The sequence below is a fragment of the Stenella coeruleoalba genome (assembly GCF_951394435.1).
Source record: "Stenella coeruleoalba genome assembly, chromosome: 6".
In the NCBI taxonomy this organism is placed as follows: Eukaryota; Metazoa; Chordata; class Mammalia; order Artiodactyla; family Delphinidae; genus Stenella; species Stenella coeruleoalba.
In genome coordinates, this window is record NC_137151.1 from 127816352 (window position 1) to 127828524 (window position 12173).

Here is a 12173-nt window from a genome sequence, read left to right on the forward strand (position 1 = left end):
ATACTTTCTGGGAAAAAAACAATAACATTTAACATTTTCAAAAGTATCTGCACCTTGAGACAGGAAGCAAGGGCGGGGGGTGGGGGGGGTGGGTAGAGAGTGGGAGTGGCTTAATGGGTACGGGGGGGTACGGGGTTTCTCCTTGGGGTGACAGAAGTGTCCTGGAAGTAGACAGGGTTGATGGTTGCATGACACTGGGAATGTTCTAAATACCACTCAACTGTACACCTGTGGACACTGTGGAAGAGTGAAGTTCATGCTGTAACCATGCATTTCACCTCCATGAAAGGTGGTCATTGAAAATCAGGAATACTAGGATTAATGTTTATAATTCACAAGAACTTAAAAGCTTTGAAAGTCGAGAAGAAAAAGACAAAAAAAGAGAAATGCAGGGACTTCCCTGGTGGTCCGGTGGTTAACACTCCACGCTTCTTCCACTGCAGGGGGTGTGGGTTCAATCCCTGGTTGGGGAACTAAGATCCCGAATGCGGTGTGGCACAACCAAAAATAGAACTGCGTGCAGGATCTCATTGCTCACCGATCAGGTTGGCCCAGATCCAAATCTGACAACAGACTCTTGTTGGTGGAGGCAAGTCCCCTCACACAACACGGCTGGGAAGCAAAATGGCACAGTCCCTGGGGGAGGGGCAACACTTGGACAAGTCATAGATGCATTTACCCTCGGACTGGCTACCTCTGGAAATCTATCCCAGAGCTACGCTGGCCAAAGTCCAAAATGCCATGTACATAAAGTTAGTCATTGTGACATTATTTGGTCAGCAAAAGACTGGAAACAACCCAGATGCCCAGCATCAGGGTGTCTGCTGTATAAACCATGGCAGGGCTGCCTGGTGGGGCACTCAGCAGCTGGGCTATACACCCACGTGAAGCAAAATTTATCTTGTTTTACACTTTCAAAAAATAAATTATTTATTTATGTTTATTCATTTATTTTTGGCTGGGTTGGTTCTTCGTTGCTGCACGCGGGCTTTCTCTAGTTGCAGTGAGCAGGGGCTACTCTTTGTTGAGGTGTGCGGGCTTCTCATTGCGGTAGCTTCTCTTGTTGCGGAGCACGGGATCTAGGTGCACGGGCTTCAGTAGCTGTGGCACGTGAGCTCAGCAGTTGTGGCTCGCGGGCTCTAGAGCGCAGGCTCAGTAGTTGGGGTGCACGGGCTTAGTTGCTCCACGGCATGTGGGATCTTCCCCGACCAGGGCTCGAACCCATGTCCCCTGCACTGGCAGGCGGATTCTTAACCACTGTGCCACCAGGGAAGTCCCTTGTTTTAAACTTTTGACAATAGGGTCACGTAAGATGTTCTGCATAAGCAAAGCTAACTTAAGAAAACAGTCAACTTTAAAAAATTAAACAAATGAGTTTCTCTATCAAGTTGGTGACACAAGCACCCAGAGGAATCAATTATTCCAACTACATTTTAACTTTACATCTTCAATGAAAAAGCTGTAAAAACAACAGCAAAAACGGAAACTTCAGGGCTTCCCTGGTGGCGCAGTGGTTGAGAGTCCGCCTGCCGATGCGGGGCACGCGGGTTCGTGCCCCGGTCCGGGAAGATCCCACGTGCCGCGGAGTGGCTGGGCCCGTGAGCCATGGCCGCTGAGCCTGCGCGTCCGGAGCCTGTGCTCCGCAACGGGAGAGGCCACAGCAGTGAGGGGCCTGCATACCGCAAAAAGAAAAAGGAAACTTCAATCAGTAGTCTTATTAATAACAATATTATTATTCTCAAATAATCATACGTATCCTGTAGGAGAAAGCAAATAATGATAAACAGGATTTTCATCTTAAAAGAGGTAAAATCAAAGAATTTAAGTAAAAAATTTTATAATCTTAAAATTTGAATTGGAAACCTAAGTGTGGATGCACAACTTTTTTTGTTAAAAAATGCACGTATCCCATGCTAAAGTAGTTGAGAGTGAAGGGTTGTGATCTCGGCAATGAGATCTCAAATAGTGAAGTGGAAATAAGTGAGAAAATAATTTATAAAGGGATTTTCCATTTCTGCCCGGGGCCTCTCAGTCCCACCCCCACTGGAGAGAAGAGAGGTTCTGAGGCAGGAAGTGGGAACAGAGGCCATCAGGGGCTTGAGGGGCTCCATCCAGCCAACTATCACATCATGTGAGCCCCTCCTGTCTGTCAAAGAAAAAGACTGGACTTGCCTAGCTCACATCGAACATACAAAAAGTACTGGGTTCATAACAGAAGCAGGAGGGGTGTGGGGGGGGGTTGTGGTGTGAGAAGGTGGTCGGGCGGCCAGCACCGCTGTCCCTGGCACACCTGTTCTAAAACCCGATGATCAAAGGGGAAGAGAGAAGCGTTTCCGCTGGCCTTCTGGTGTGAACTTACTTCAGAGGCACCAAACTGAGCCTAATTGGACGGATGGAAGCTCTTCGGAGAATTCCGCCACCGAATGCAGAAGGACAGGGTTGGATGCTCTGATGGGGGAGCTGGCTCAGGCAGGGGTCACCCACGGGCTGGCCGATTGACAGACGCTGAGAATAAGGAGGGCAGGCTGCACCGTCTGGGCCTGTTACGTTAGCATCAGCCACGTGAGACAGGCAGACAGCGCACAGGAAGACCCGGACAGCCCTTAGGAAGTGTGATCCAACCTCCAGACTACAGCAAACAGAGGGCTTAGAGGAACAATTCAGACACCGCGAGGAACCCAGGGGAACCCAGGATCCAGACTGGGGACGCCTTCCAGCTTCCCAACAAGAAGCACGGGGGTCGGGGGGAGGAAGAGGACCAGGTGACCATGTCAGTTATTTGCTTTTCATCTCTCGGCTCTCAGCCCCACCCTTCCTGCTCCGGTCTGGGTGCTGCCCTCCTGGCCCCCTTCCAGCTGTGAGCAGGCAGCAGCCTGGGATGCAGGAGGGAGAGAGTGGGGGGCTTCCTTGCTGCTCCCAGCTCCTCTCAGCATCATTCCAGCAGCAGAGACAGCTCTGGTCCCATCCTCCAGGCTCCCTTGGAGCTATGGTCTGAATGTCTGTTTTCCCTCAAATTCGTATGTTGAAATCCTAACCCCCAAAGTGATGGCAGGAGAAGGTGGGGCCTTTGGGAGGTGACTAGGCCATAAAGGCTCCACCCTCACGATTGGAACAGGTGCCTGCATAACACAGACTCCACAGAGCTAGCTCAGCCTTTCTGCACGTGAGGTCACAGTGGAGACGCGTCCACGAGCAAGCAGCCCTCCCACCTAATCAGCCAGCAGCCTGACCTTGGGCTTCCAGCCTCTAGAACCGGGACAAGTAAATTGCGGTTGTTTGCAAGCCACCCAGTGGATGGTTACTTTCGTTACAGCAGCCTGAACTAAGTCCGAAAGTTGTCACCAAGAAACAACAAGTATCTAAAAACGTGGATGTGGCTTTGGAAATTAGAGGTTGGAAGAGTTTCAAGATGAATGTTAGCAAAAGCCTCCACTGCTGTGAATGGACTGTTCAGGGCAATTCTGGTGACCCAGGAAGAAAAGAGGAGAGCTGTGGAGAAAGCCTCAGTGTTCTTAGACAATACCTAAGTAATCCTGAACAGAATGTTGGTAGATATATGGGATGTGTTCATCTGAAGCAATAAAACAGCCAGTTTTTACCAACAAAATGGGTTTATTAAGGAGCAGCAAAGATTTGTGTTTCAGGACAGGTAACCGTGGCACAAGTCCACAGGCAAGTCCAGTAGGTCAAAGGAGAGGAAATTCTTTCATAGAGGAAAAGGTAAGGTGGGAGGGGCTGTTATAAGCAAAAAAGTCCATTGGAGGAAAATGGGGGTCTGAAGTGTGGTGGCTTTTCATTGGCTGAGCTGTGACAGTTTCTCATTGGCTGGGCTGTTGCCTGACGGGGAGAAAATCCTCCTTCCTCCTGAGGGTGGTAAAGGGCTTCTGGCCTAAGAGGCCAGGTGGCCTCCTCCTGTCAGGATCTGTGCTGACTTCCAGTGGAGCTGGTGAGCGCTCCCCCTTGTGGCCTCCCCACTCCATTATTTTTTGTTTTTTGTTTTTTGTTTTTGGCCGTGCTGCGTGGCTTGTGGGATCTTAGTTCCTCGGCCAGGGATTGAACTCAGGCCCTTGGCAGTGAGACCTCAGAGTCCTAACCACTGGACCACCAGGGAATTCCCTCCCCACTCCAGTTCCGCGAGGTTTCCCTTTACTAATTTTCACAGGTGTAAAGGCCAGTCTGCTGAGATCTCAGATGGAAATGGAGGTCATTGGAAACTGGAGGAAAGGCAACCTTTGTTAAGACGGGACAGAGAGCTTGGCTAAACTATGTGTCCTAGTTTTGTGGAAGGTAGAACTTGTGAGCAATGAAATTGGTTATGTGCCTGGAAATTTCCAAGCAAAGTGGAAGTGTTGAAGCATGAGGGGCCTTGTTTCTCTTGAATACTTACAGTAAAATGCAAGAAAACTTAAGGACAGAATTGTTAACCAAAAAGGAAGCAGACCTTAAAAATGTGGAAAATCCTCAGCCTATTGATATTGAAAGTAGTAAGAAAGCTTGCTGAGACAGATCATGACGCTTGGGAGGACTTGACACGGAGGTTAGTACTCATCAGTTACGAGCTAGTTACCCACATGATGGGAGACCAGGCAGCCACCTAAACAGAAGCCTAAAGTCCAGACAATGGAAAAATGTCTTCAAAGGCATTTCAGAGATTGTGGGGGTGACCCTTCCATCCCAGGCCCAGAGGATAAGGCTCTGCTCCCCACATTCCTGGGCCACAGCAGACGTGGCTGCCCCACTGGAGGGCACAGCTGCAAACTTGGCTGGAATCGGTTTTTGGCTTCCACAAGGTACCATCTCTGCCAGCACGCAGAATGCAGAGCCCTGGGGGCCTTGCTACCTTCCCTCAATTTTGAAGGATGGAGCCACCTGGAGCCTCAGGCTCATGACCCAGGCAGAGACCCACACCCTGCAAGGGGTGCAGAGCCCCCGCTAGGGCGACCCCGGGGTGGGCAGAACCTGGGGAGAGCCGCAGGCACACGACTCCAACCCCTGAGAACCGTGGTGAGCGCTGTACCCGGCAAAGCTGGGGGGGGGGGGCGGTGGGGCCCGGAGGACAGACACTGAGCCACAGAGGATCGTTCCTCTTAAGCCTTAAGGTTTGGGACTTGCTCAGGACCTGTCACGCCTTCTTCTTTCCTATTTCTACCTTTTGGAAAGGGAGTGTCCATCCATTCCTCTCCCGTCGTTGACTTTCGGAGGCCAATAACTTGTCTGGTTTCCCAGGTTCGCAGCTGGAGGGACGAACTGGGCCTGAGTCTCTGCTGACCTGACGCTCTCGGCGAGCCCAGCCCAGCCACCACGTCCACCCTGCACGCAGGGGGCCGGCCGCCTTCCTCACACTCCAGCCACGCTCCTCTGAGGGCTCGGCACCAGCCCCGGTCCCTCCTCTGCGCTCCCAGGTACTGACAACCCCCCCACCCCGGTAGTGCCTTTTGTCCCCAGGGTGTGGGGTGTGTGGGGGTGTGTGGCTGCAGACACTGGCCCCTGCTCTTGAGCGCGGCCTCCTTTCACCCCGTGTCTATGTTCCCGGTGAGGCCCCTGATGCTGTGCTGTGTTCAGGAAAAGAGAAAGGCTCTGTTTTGCTTTTACACACATGCTGAAGTGTTCGAGAGCAGGGACACTGTGTGTGGAATTCGCTTTAAGATGCTCCAGCCACAAAAAGGGGGGAAGAGCAGACGGAACCACCGGTGTGGGGACATGCTGGCAGGAGCTGGAACGGGGTGAGGTCCAGGGGGTCAGTGTATGTCTGGAAACTTCCATCGTAAACAAACAAATGAAGGTAATATTATATTGCCGAGACTAAATCAAATTTACAGAATGATGATAAATTCACCACCACCCTCTCGCCTTGGGAATGCCCTTCGTCCACATGGAAATGGGGTCGTTACACTCTCAGCTCTTTAAAAGTAAAGGAAAATTCGCTGCAATTCTTTTTGTCCTACCTTCTCTTCACCTTGTTGCTGACTACCGTAGATTTATAAACATTTTCAGATCTTGTCAAAACTGCAGGAAGGAAAGGAGAGAAAGAGTCACCCCTTTTTAATTTTTTAGGGAAACGACTCTGAAAACAAATAGTCACCAGCAGATGAAAGAAACGCAGTCTACGCAAGTGATAATATTCAAAATGCTTAGCCATAAAAATAAAGGCCTTTTATTTGGTTTTTCTGTGCCATTACAGGGACACGTGGCAACACCCTTGAACCCACGGTGACCTGTGGCCACACCCACACCTGCTGCGGCGTCTGCTGAGAAGCTGAAGTGTCACCACACAGGCCAGCCCCACCGGACTCAGCTCTACCTGGGGTCACGGGGTCACCTTCTTGTAGGTGACATGCAGATGCTGAGTCATGGGCTGCGTAGTGGTTGCCATGGAGACCGTCTGTTCAAGTTTGCCTTCGGAATTCAGCCTGAATTTTCGGGTAATCTGAGCAGAACAAAACAAATACAAAACGCCTTAATTTCACCTTCCACAGATTCAACGACCGCTGACGTGCCACCACAGGCCACACACTCCCGCGGCAGCTGCAACATTTCACCTCAGTGTCAGGGGCTTGTGAGCCAGGCAGAGTCCCCGCCAGTGGGTGACAGACACTCGGCCGGCAGCCGTGATGGGCGTCCGGACCCCTGGCCCGTGCCGTCTCCCTGCCGCTCAGCTGTTCCCAAACGTCCGGAGGTGAGCGCGGGCGTCAGCCTCGCCGTCTGCCTAGGGGCGGGCTGTCCAGCGCGTCCCTCCCTACACAGCCTGAAATGATGCCAAATGTGTTCTCAGAAAACTCGGTACCAGCACTTCTGGAACGCCCGATTCATCAGGGCCAATTACGGCAGCTGCTTCTAACAGTAACACAGACCTGCAGCACCCGAGCCCCCGATGAGAAAACGGGTTTGCCTGGAACGTCTGTGGACAGAGGGTGAAAGCCCGAGGACTGTGGAAGCCGCCTCCAGGGGTGGCTACCTGGCGCCAGAACTGGCGGGGGTGGGGGCCCACGAGCGTCAGAACCCGTGCTGGCCAGGCCCCAGCGACCGTCGGGCAGAGAAGAGAGGAAAGCCGGATTCCAGAGCCTGTTTAAAGCAACCAGGCTACAAGGCCAAGGCCTCAGGGGGAAGGGCGTGCAGGGGAGAGACCCAGCTCAGAGCAGCTGTCCCCCCAAGGCCGGTGCTGACTCTCAGAGGCCACCCAGAGGCTGGGGAGCCGGGTGGGTGCGCCCTAACCCACGGGGCTGCGCTGCACGGGCCACCCTCTGGAACTGCTGCCCGGCGTCTAGAAGGAGGGGCCGCGGAAAACCGCCCGGCTGTTGGTCAGGACCCCCTTAGGGCCGCACCCCAGGAGTAAGAGTTCCCCAGAAACAGACTGGGAAGTCCGGTTTCAAAGTAGTGCTATCTCTGTGGACAGGACCTGCTCTTCCTGGACAAACCACCAGAAGCGCAAGAAGTGCCCTTTGGTGGGAGACGATATCAAACAGGCCTCAAGTCACCCGCGGTTTTCACGCGCGATGTCTAGAATTCAAGAAATTCAACAGAAGGGATGGAAACTAGAAGACAAAGGAAGGACATCTTCAAAACAATGAAAATAACTGTCCCCCTGGCATTCTGGTTGCAGTGAAAATACCCTTCAAAAGTGAAGGCAAAATAAAGACATTTTTAGACAAGAAATCCACAGAGAATTCACCACCAGCAGGACCCCCCGCTTCTTTACACAAAACACTAGAGGAAGTTCTTCAGGTTTTAAGGAAAGTGGTGGAAGCAGAGACGCAGGAACAAAGGAAGAGCAGCAGCAAGGATAAACGTATGGAAAGCCGTGCGCCACCCAAGTGCTGCGCCGAGGGCTGACTGGCATCTGCACAACCCTGCGGGGCCTACTGTGCGCGCGTCCTCACAACACGTGGCAGCAGAAGCAGAGGCGGGAGGAGGACACAGAGTCAGTGCCCTACGTCCCTGCTACTCGGTGGGCTCCAGGTACCAGCCCCACCTGGGCGGCTGCTGGAAATGCAGAGTCTCAGGCTCCGCCCCAGACCCGGTGCCTCAGAATTGCCACCCTGAGCCCCAGGGACCACACCGCGTGGCGGTCTGAGCAGCCCTGTCCTAAGGTCCTTGCCACCATCCACAGGTGTCAAAGGTCAACGCGCTGTCCTCGCCACGGTAACGGCTGAGGACGGGAGAGGGCTGCAGAGGGCAGGACGGGAGGGCACAGCCCCAGATGAGGTGGACAGAGAGATAGAAAGCAGACGGGTGGCGGGCCGACATTCTCACACGTGACTTGCTTCTTCAACTCCACAGCCTTTGTTCTGGAATTTAATTGAAAAACAAACAGTCGGGGCTTCTCTGGTGGCGCAGTGGTTGAGAGTCCGCCAGCCGATGCAGGGGACACGGGTTCGTGCCCCGGTCCGGGAAGATCCCACACGCCACGGAGCGGCTGGGCCCGTGAGCCATGGCCGCTGAGCCTGTGCGTCCGGAGTCTGTGCCCCACAACGGGAGAGGCCACAACAGTGAAAGGCCCGCGTACCGCAAAAAACAAAACAAACAAACAGTCAAGGCTCTTACCCTTGAAACCACTCTGCAGAGGAAACAGAAGTGCAGTGGAGAGAAACAAAGCCCGTGTTCCCCACACCACGGGCCACGCGCTCAGCTTCCACAGGACAGCAGCCGCCTGTCCTCAGAGCCCACGGCCTGCGGGGCACCTGTTCCCCCGACACCCCACCACCGATGCAGGACACTGGCTCTCGCCCTCATGCCAGACGCCCAGCACCACACGTGCAGGGGGAGCGCAGGCGGGGGCAAAGGAAATGCCTCCCCGGGGAACGGAAGGTGGGCCCCCTGCCCCCCGTTGAACCTTTCCACGTTAAAGGGAAGACACTGCGTGTCTCTCACACGGAGCCCGCCCGACGGGCTGAGGCTGCGGTCACACCCGAAAACCAGCACCTGAGGACTACCTGGCTTCTCGCGTGGCCTTGCATCCCCCGTCCCGCCTCCGCGATGCCGCAGGGGCTGCGGGCCACGCCACGAGGACACAGCCCATTTCACCGTGTGCTGACCCAAGGGCGGCCGCTCCCTCGCCCTTCGGCTCTGCTTCTGTGTGCCGAAGTCTGTGAACATCCGGTAACAGCCACCGGGCAGCAAGACACAGGGCAACAAAAGGAGGGAGACAGTCACGGGGGAGACCCCATGGCGGAGACGCTGGTCCCCCACGACCTCCCCAGGTCCCCGAGAGGGTGTGTGAGGGCTGCCCGGCCGCCGGAGCGCACACTCGGGACTGTGTTCATCGAGGTGGCCTCAGCGACGACACTGCTACTGCAGCGTGTCCCCGTGCCCGGGAGTCACCTGTTAGGTTCCTCTGGGCTTGGTGGCCTCTTGGATGAAATTTCTTGTGCTAGTTTTCTCTTCAAATGAAAGTTATTTGGCAGAATTTAAAGTTGAGGCAGGTCGTAGATGACATCGCTCAGGCTCAGAACCAGACCTCCTGCGGCGCCCACGGCCTCTGCCGACGATGATCCTGAGGTCATGCCAAGTCCACCCTCAGGATGAGAATCCACCTGAACTGCAGACTGACCCTCGTTTAAACAAGTTTAAACAAGGTGGGGCTGGAAGCAACTGTTTGCCTTTAAACCCTCAAAGTGGAGCCTGTTGGGGCCACTGGGTAGAGCAGAAGCTGCAGGAGCCGCATTCTGGAGAGAAGCCTGCACAGCTGGGGCCCAGCTCCGATGGCAAACGCAAACTCCAAGGAGCCTCTGAACACAGGGACAGAGGCCATCTTGACAACGACACGAGTTCTTACTTTAGCCAAGTGTGCTCACTTTTCCTCGACTGCACAGACCAAAGAGAAATATTACGGTAGAGAGAAACTCGATGTGAGAACTTCTTGATGTTTTAATGATTTCTTGTTCCTGTTATGTCTTGTCCCGTGGGGAAAAGGTGGAGAAGGAAAGGCCAGGAGAGAGTTAGATGGATCTGACTTTGTTTTAGGTCCTAAAATAAAAAAACCAAGAAGCCACCCCATACAACCCTTGAGGCATCAAGGAGGGGGCTGAGTCATGAAGAAAGGGGATGCGTTTGATACACAAGGACATCAGGACACTGTTGGAGAACTACAGACAGTGCAGGCCTCGCGTTTCTCTCACTGACTTGCAAGAGGGAGGGGATGTATGTACACGTACAGCTGATTCACTTCACTCACAGCAGAAACTAGCACAACATGGTAAAGCAACTCTACTCCAATTCAAAAACAAAAGAAGAATTAGAACAGATGCAGTCTGCTTGCTGCCAGCACTGGCTCCTTTCCCCTCCTTTGCACCCTGCTTTACTGAGATATAACTGACATGTAACACTGCATAGGTTTAAGCTGAAACATGATGATTTGATACATGACGATTTGATACATGTGTATATGGTGAAATGTTTACCACAATAAGGTCAGTTAATACATCCATCACCTCACAGTTACACCTTTTTCCTCTTAGCAAATTTCACTAATATAACAGAGCACTGTCAACTCTAGTGCCGCCCTGTCAACTCTAGTGCCACGCTGTCCATCTTACACCTGGACGTTCATACCCACTGGGCAACATCTGCCCATTTCCCCCACCTGAGCCCCCCGTAAGCAGCATTCTACTCTGTTTCTGTGAGTTTTCTTTCTTTTTTTTTAAATTTCACATATATTGGGTTGGCCAAAAAGTGCCTTCGGTGTTCACATAAAAATAAAAGACACATTTTTCATTTTTACCAAGAACTCTATTGAACGACGTTTTCACCCTTTTGTTCCACTACCTTCTGCCATTTTTCAGGCACCTTCATAATATCATCTTCCCAAAACTTTTTACCTTTTTGAGCAAAGAACTGTTCCAGGTGCCTTTTACAGTCTTCAAGGGAATTGAAATTTTTTCCATTAAGAGAATTTTGTGAAGACCTAAATCAATGGAAATCCGAAGGTGCAATGTCTGGTGAATACGATGGATGAATCGGAACTTCCCAGCCAAGCTGTAACAGTTTGTGCCTGGTCAGCAAAGAAACATGCCGTTTTGCATCATCCTGATGGAAGATTATGTGCTTTCTGTTGACTAATTGTGGACACTTTTTGTTGAGTGCTGCTTTCAGTTGGTCTAACTGGCAGTAGTACTTGTTGGAATGAATCGTCTGGTTTTCCAGGAGCTCATAATAGAGGACGCCCTTCCAGTACCACCATATACACAACATCACCTTCAGACCAGCCTTTGGTGTGGTTGGTGGTGGTTTATTTCGCTTGCCCCACGATCTCTTCCATTCCACATTATTGTACAGTATCCACTTTTCATCACCTGTCACAATTTGTTTTAAAAACGGAACACTTTCATTACATTTAAGTAGAGAATCACACGTCGAAACATGGTCAAGAAGGTTTTTTTTTGCTTATGTGGAACCCAAACATCAAAGTGATTTAACATAACCAAGCTGGTGCAAATGATTTTCAACTCTTGATTTGGATATTTTGAGTATGTCGGCTGTCTCCCACATGGTATAACGTTGATTGTTCTCAACTGATGTCTCAATTTGATGGCTATCAACGTCAACTGGTCCACCTGACCGTGGAGCATCAGCCAGCGAGAAATCTCCAGCATGAAACTTTGCAAATCACTTTTGACACGTTTGATCAGTCACATCACCTTCTCCATATATGGCACAAATCCTTTTTTTTGCATTTCGGTTGCATTTTTACCTTTCTTGAAATAATAAAGCATAATATGCTCAAAATGTTGCTTTTTTCTTCCATCTTCGATATTAAAATGGCTATACAAAAATTCGCCAATTTTGATAAGTATTTACTTACTTATTTATTTATTTGGTTGTGTTGGGTCTTTGTTGCTGCGCTCGGGCTTTCCTCTAGTTGCGGTGAGCAGGGGCTACTCTTCATTGCGGTGCGTGGGCTTCTCATTGCGGTGGCTTCTCTTGTTGCAGAGCACGGGCTCTAGGCACGCAGGCTTCAGTAGTTGTGGTAAGTGGGCTCAGTAGTTGTGGCTCACGGGCTCTAGAGCGCAGGCTCAGTAGTTGTGGCGCATGGGCTTAGTTGCTCCGCGGCATGTGGATCTTCCCAGGCCAGGTCTCGAACCTGTGTCCCCTGCATTGGCAGGCGGATTCTCAACCACTGTGCCACTAGGGAAGTCCCAATAAGTCTTTCTATAAATGCACGCTGGTATGACAGCTGT

The 12173-nt window shown here is 51.9% G+C and overlaps 1 protein-coding gene across 6 annotated transcripts in view; it reads right to left on the bottom strand.

Moving 5' to 3' along the window:
• The window catches only part of THAP4 (THAP domain containing 4), a gene marked incomplete at its 5' end in the record, with an annotated part of 54886 nt that overhangs the window by 7864 nt on the left and 34849 nt on the right, over positions 1-12173 (bottom strand). For 2 of the 6 annotated variants that reach the window (XR_013828811.1, XR_013828812.1), the window contains 2 exons: positions 5946-6006; positions 6302-6427. Coding sequence is in view for 3 of the 6 variants with exons in the window: in XM_079924892.1 (XP_079781018.1) it covers positions 6308-6427 (120 nt within the window). Of the gene's footprint in view, positions 1-5777; positions 6007-6031; positions 6428-6539; positions 6746-12173 lie in introns of those variants that run through there. The other 4 variants (XM_079924893.1, XM_079924894.1, XM_079924892.1 and 1 more) reach the window with 3 other exon arrangements.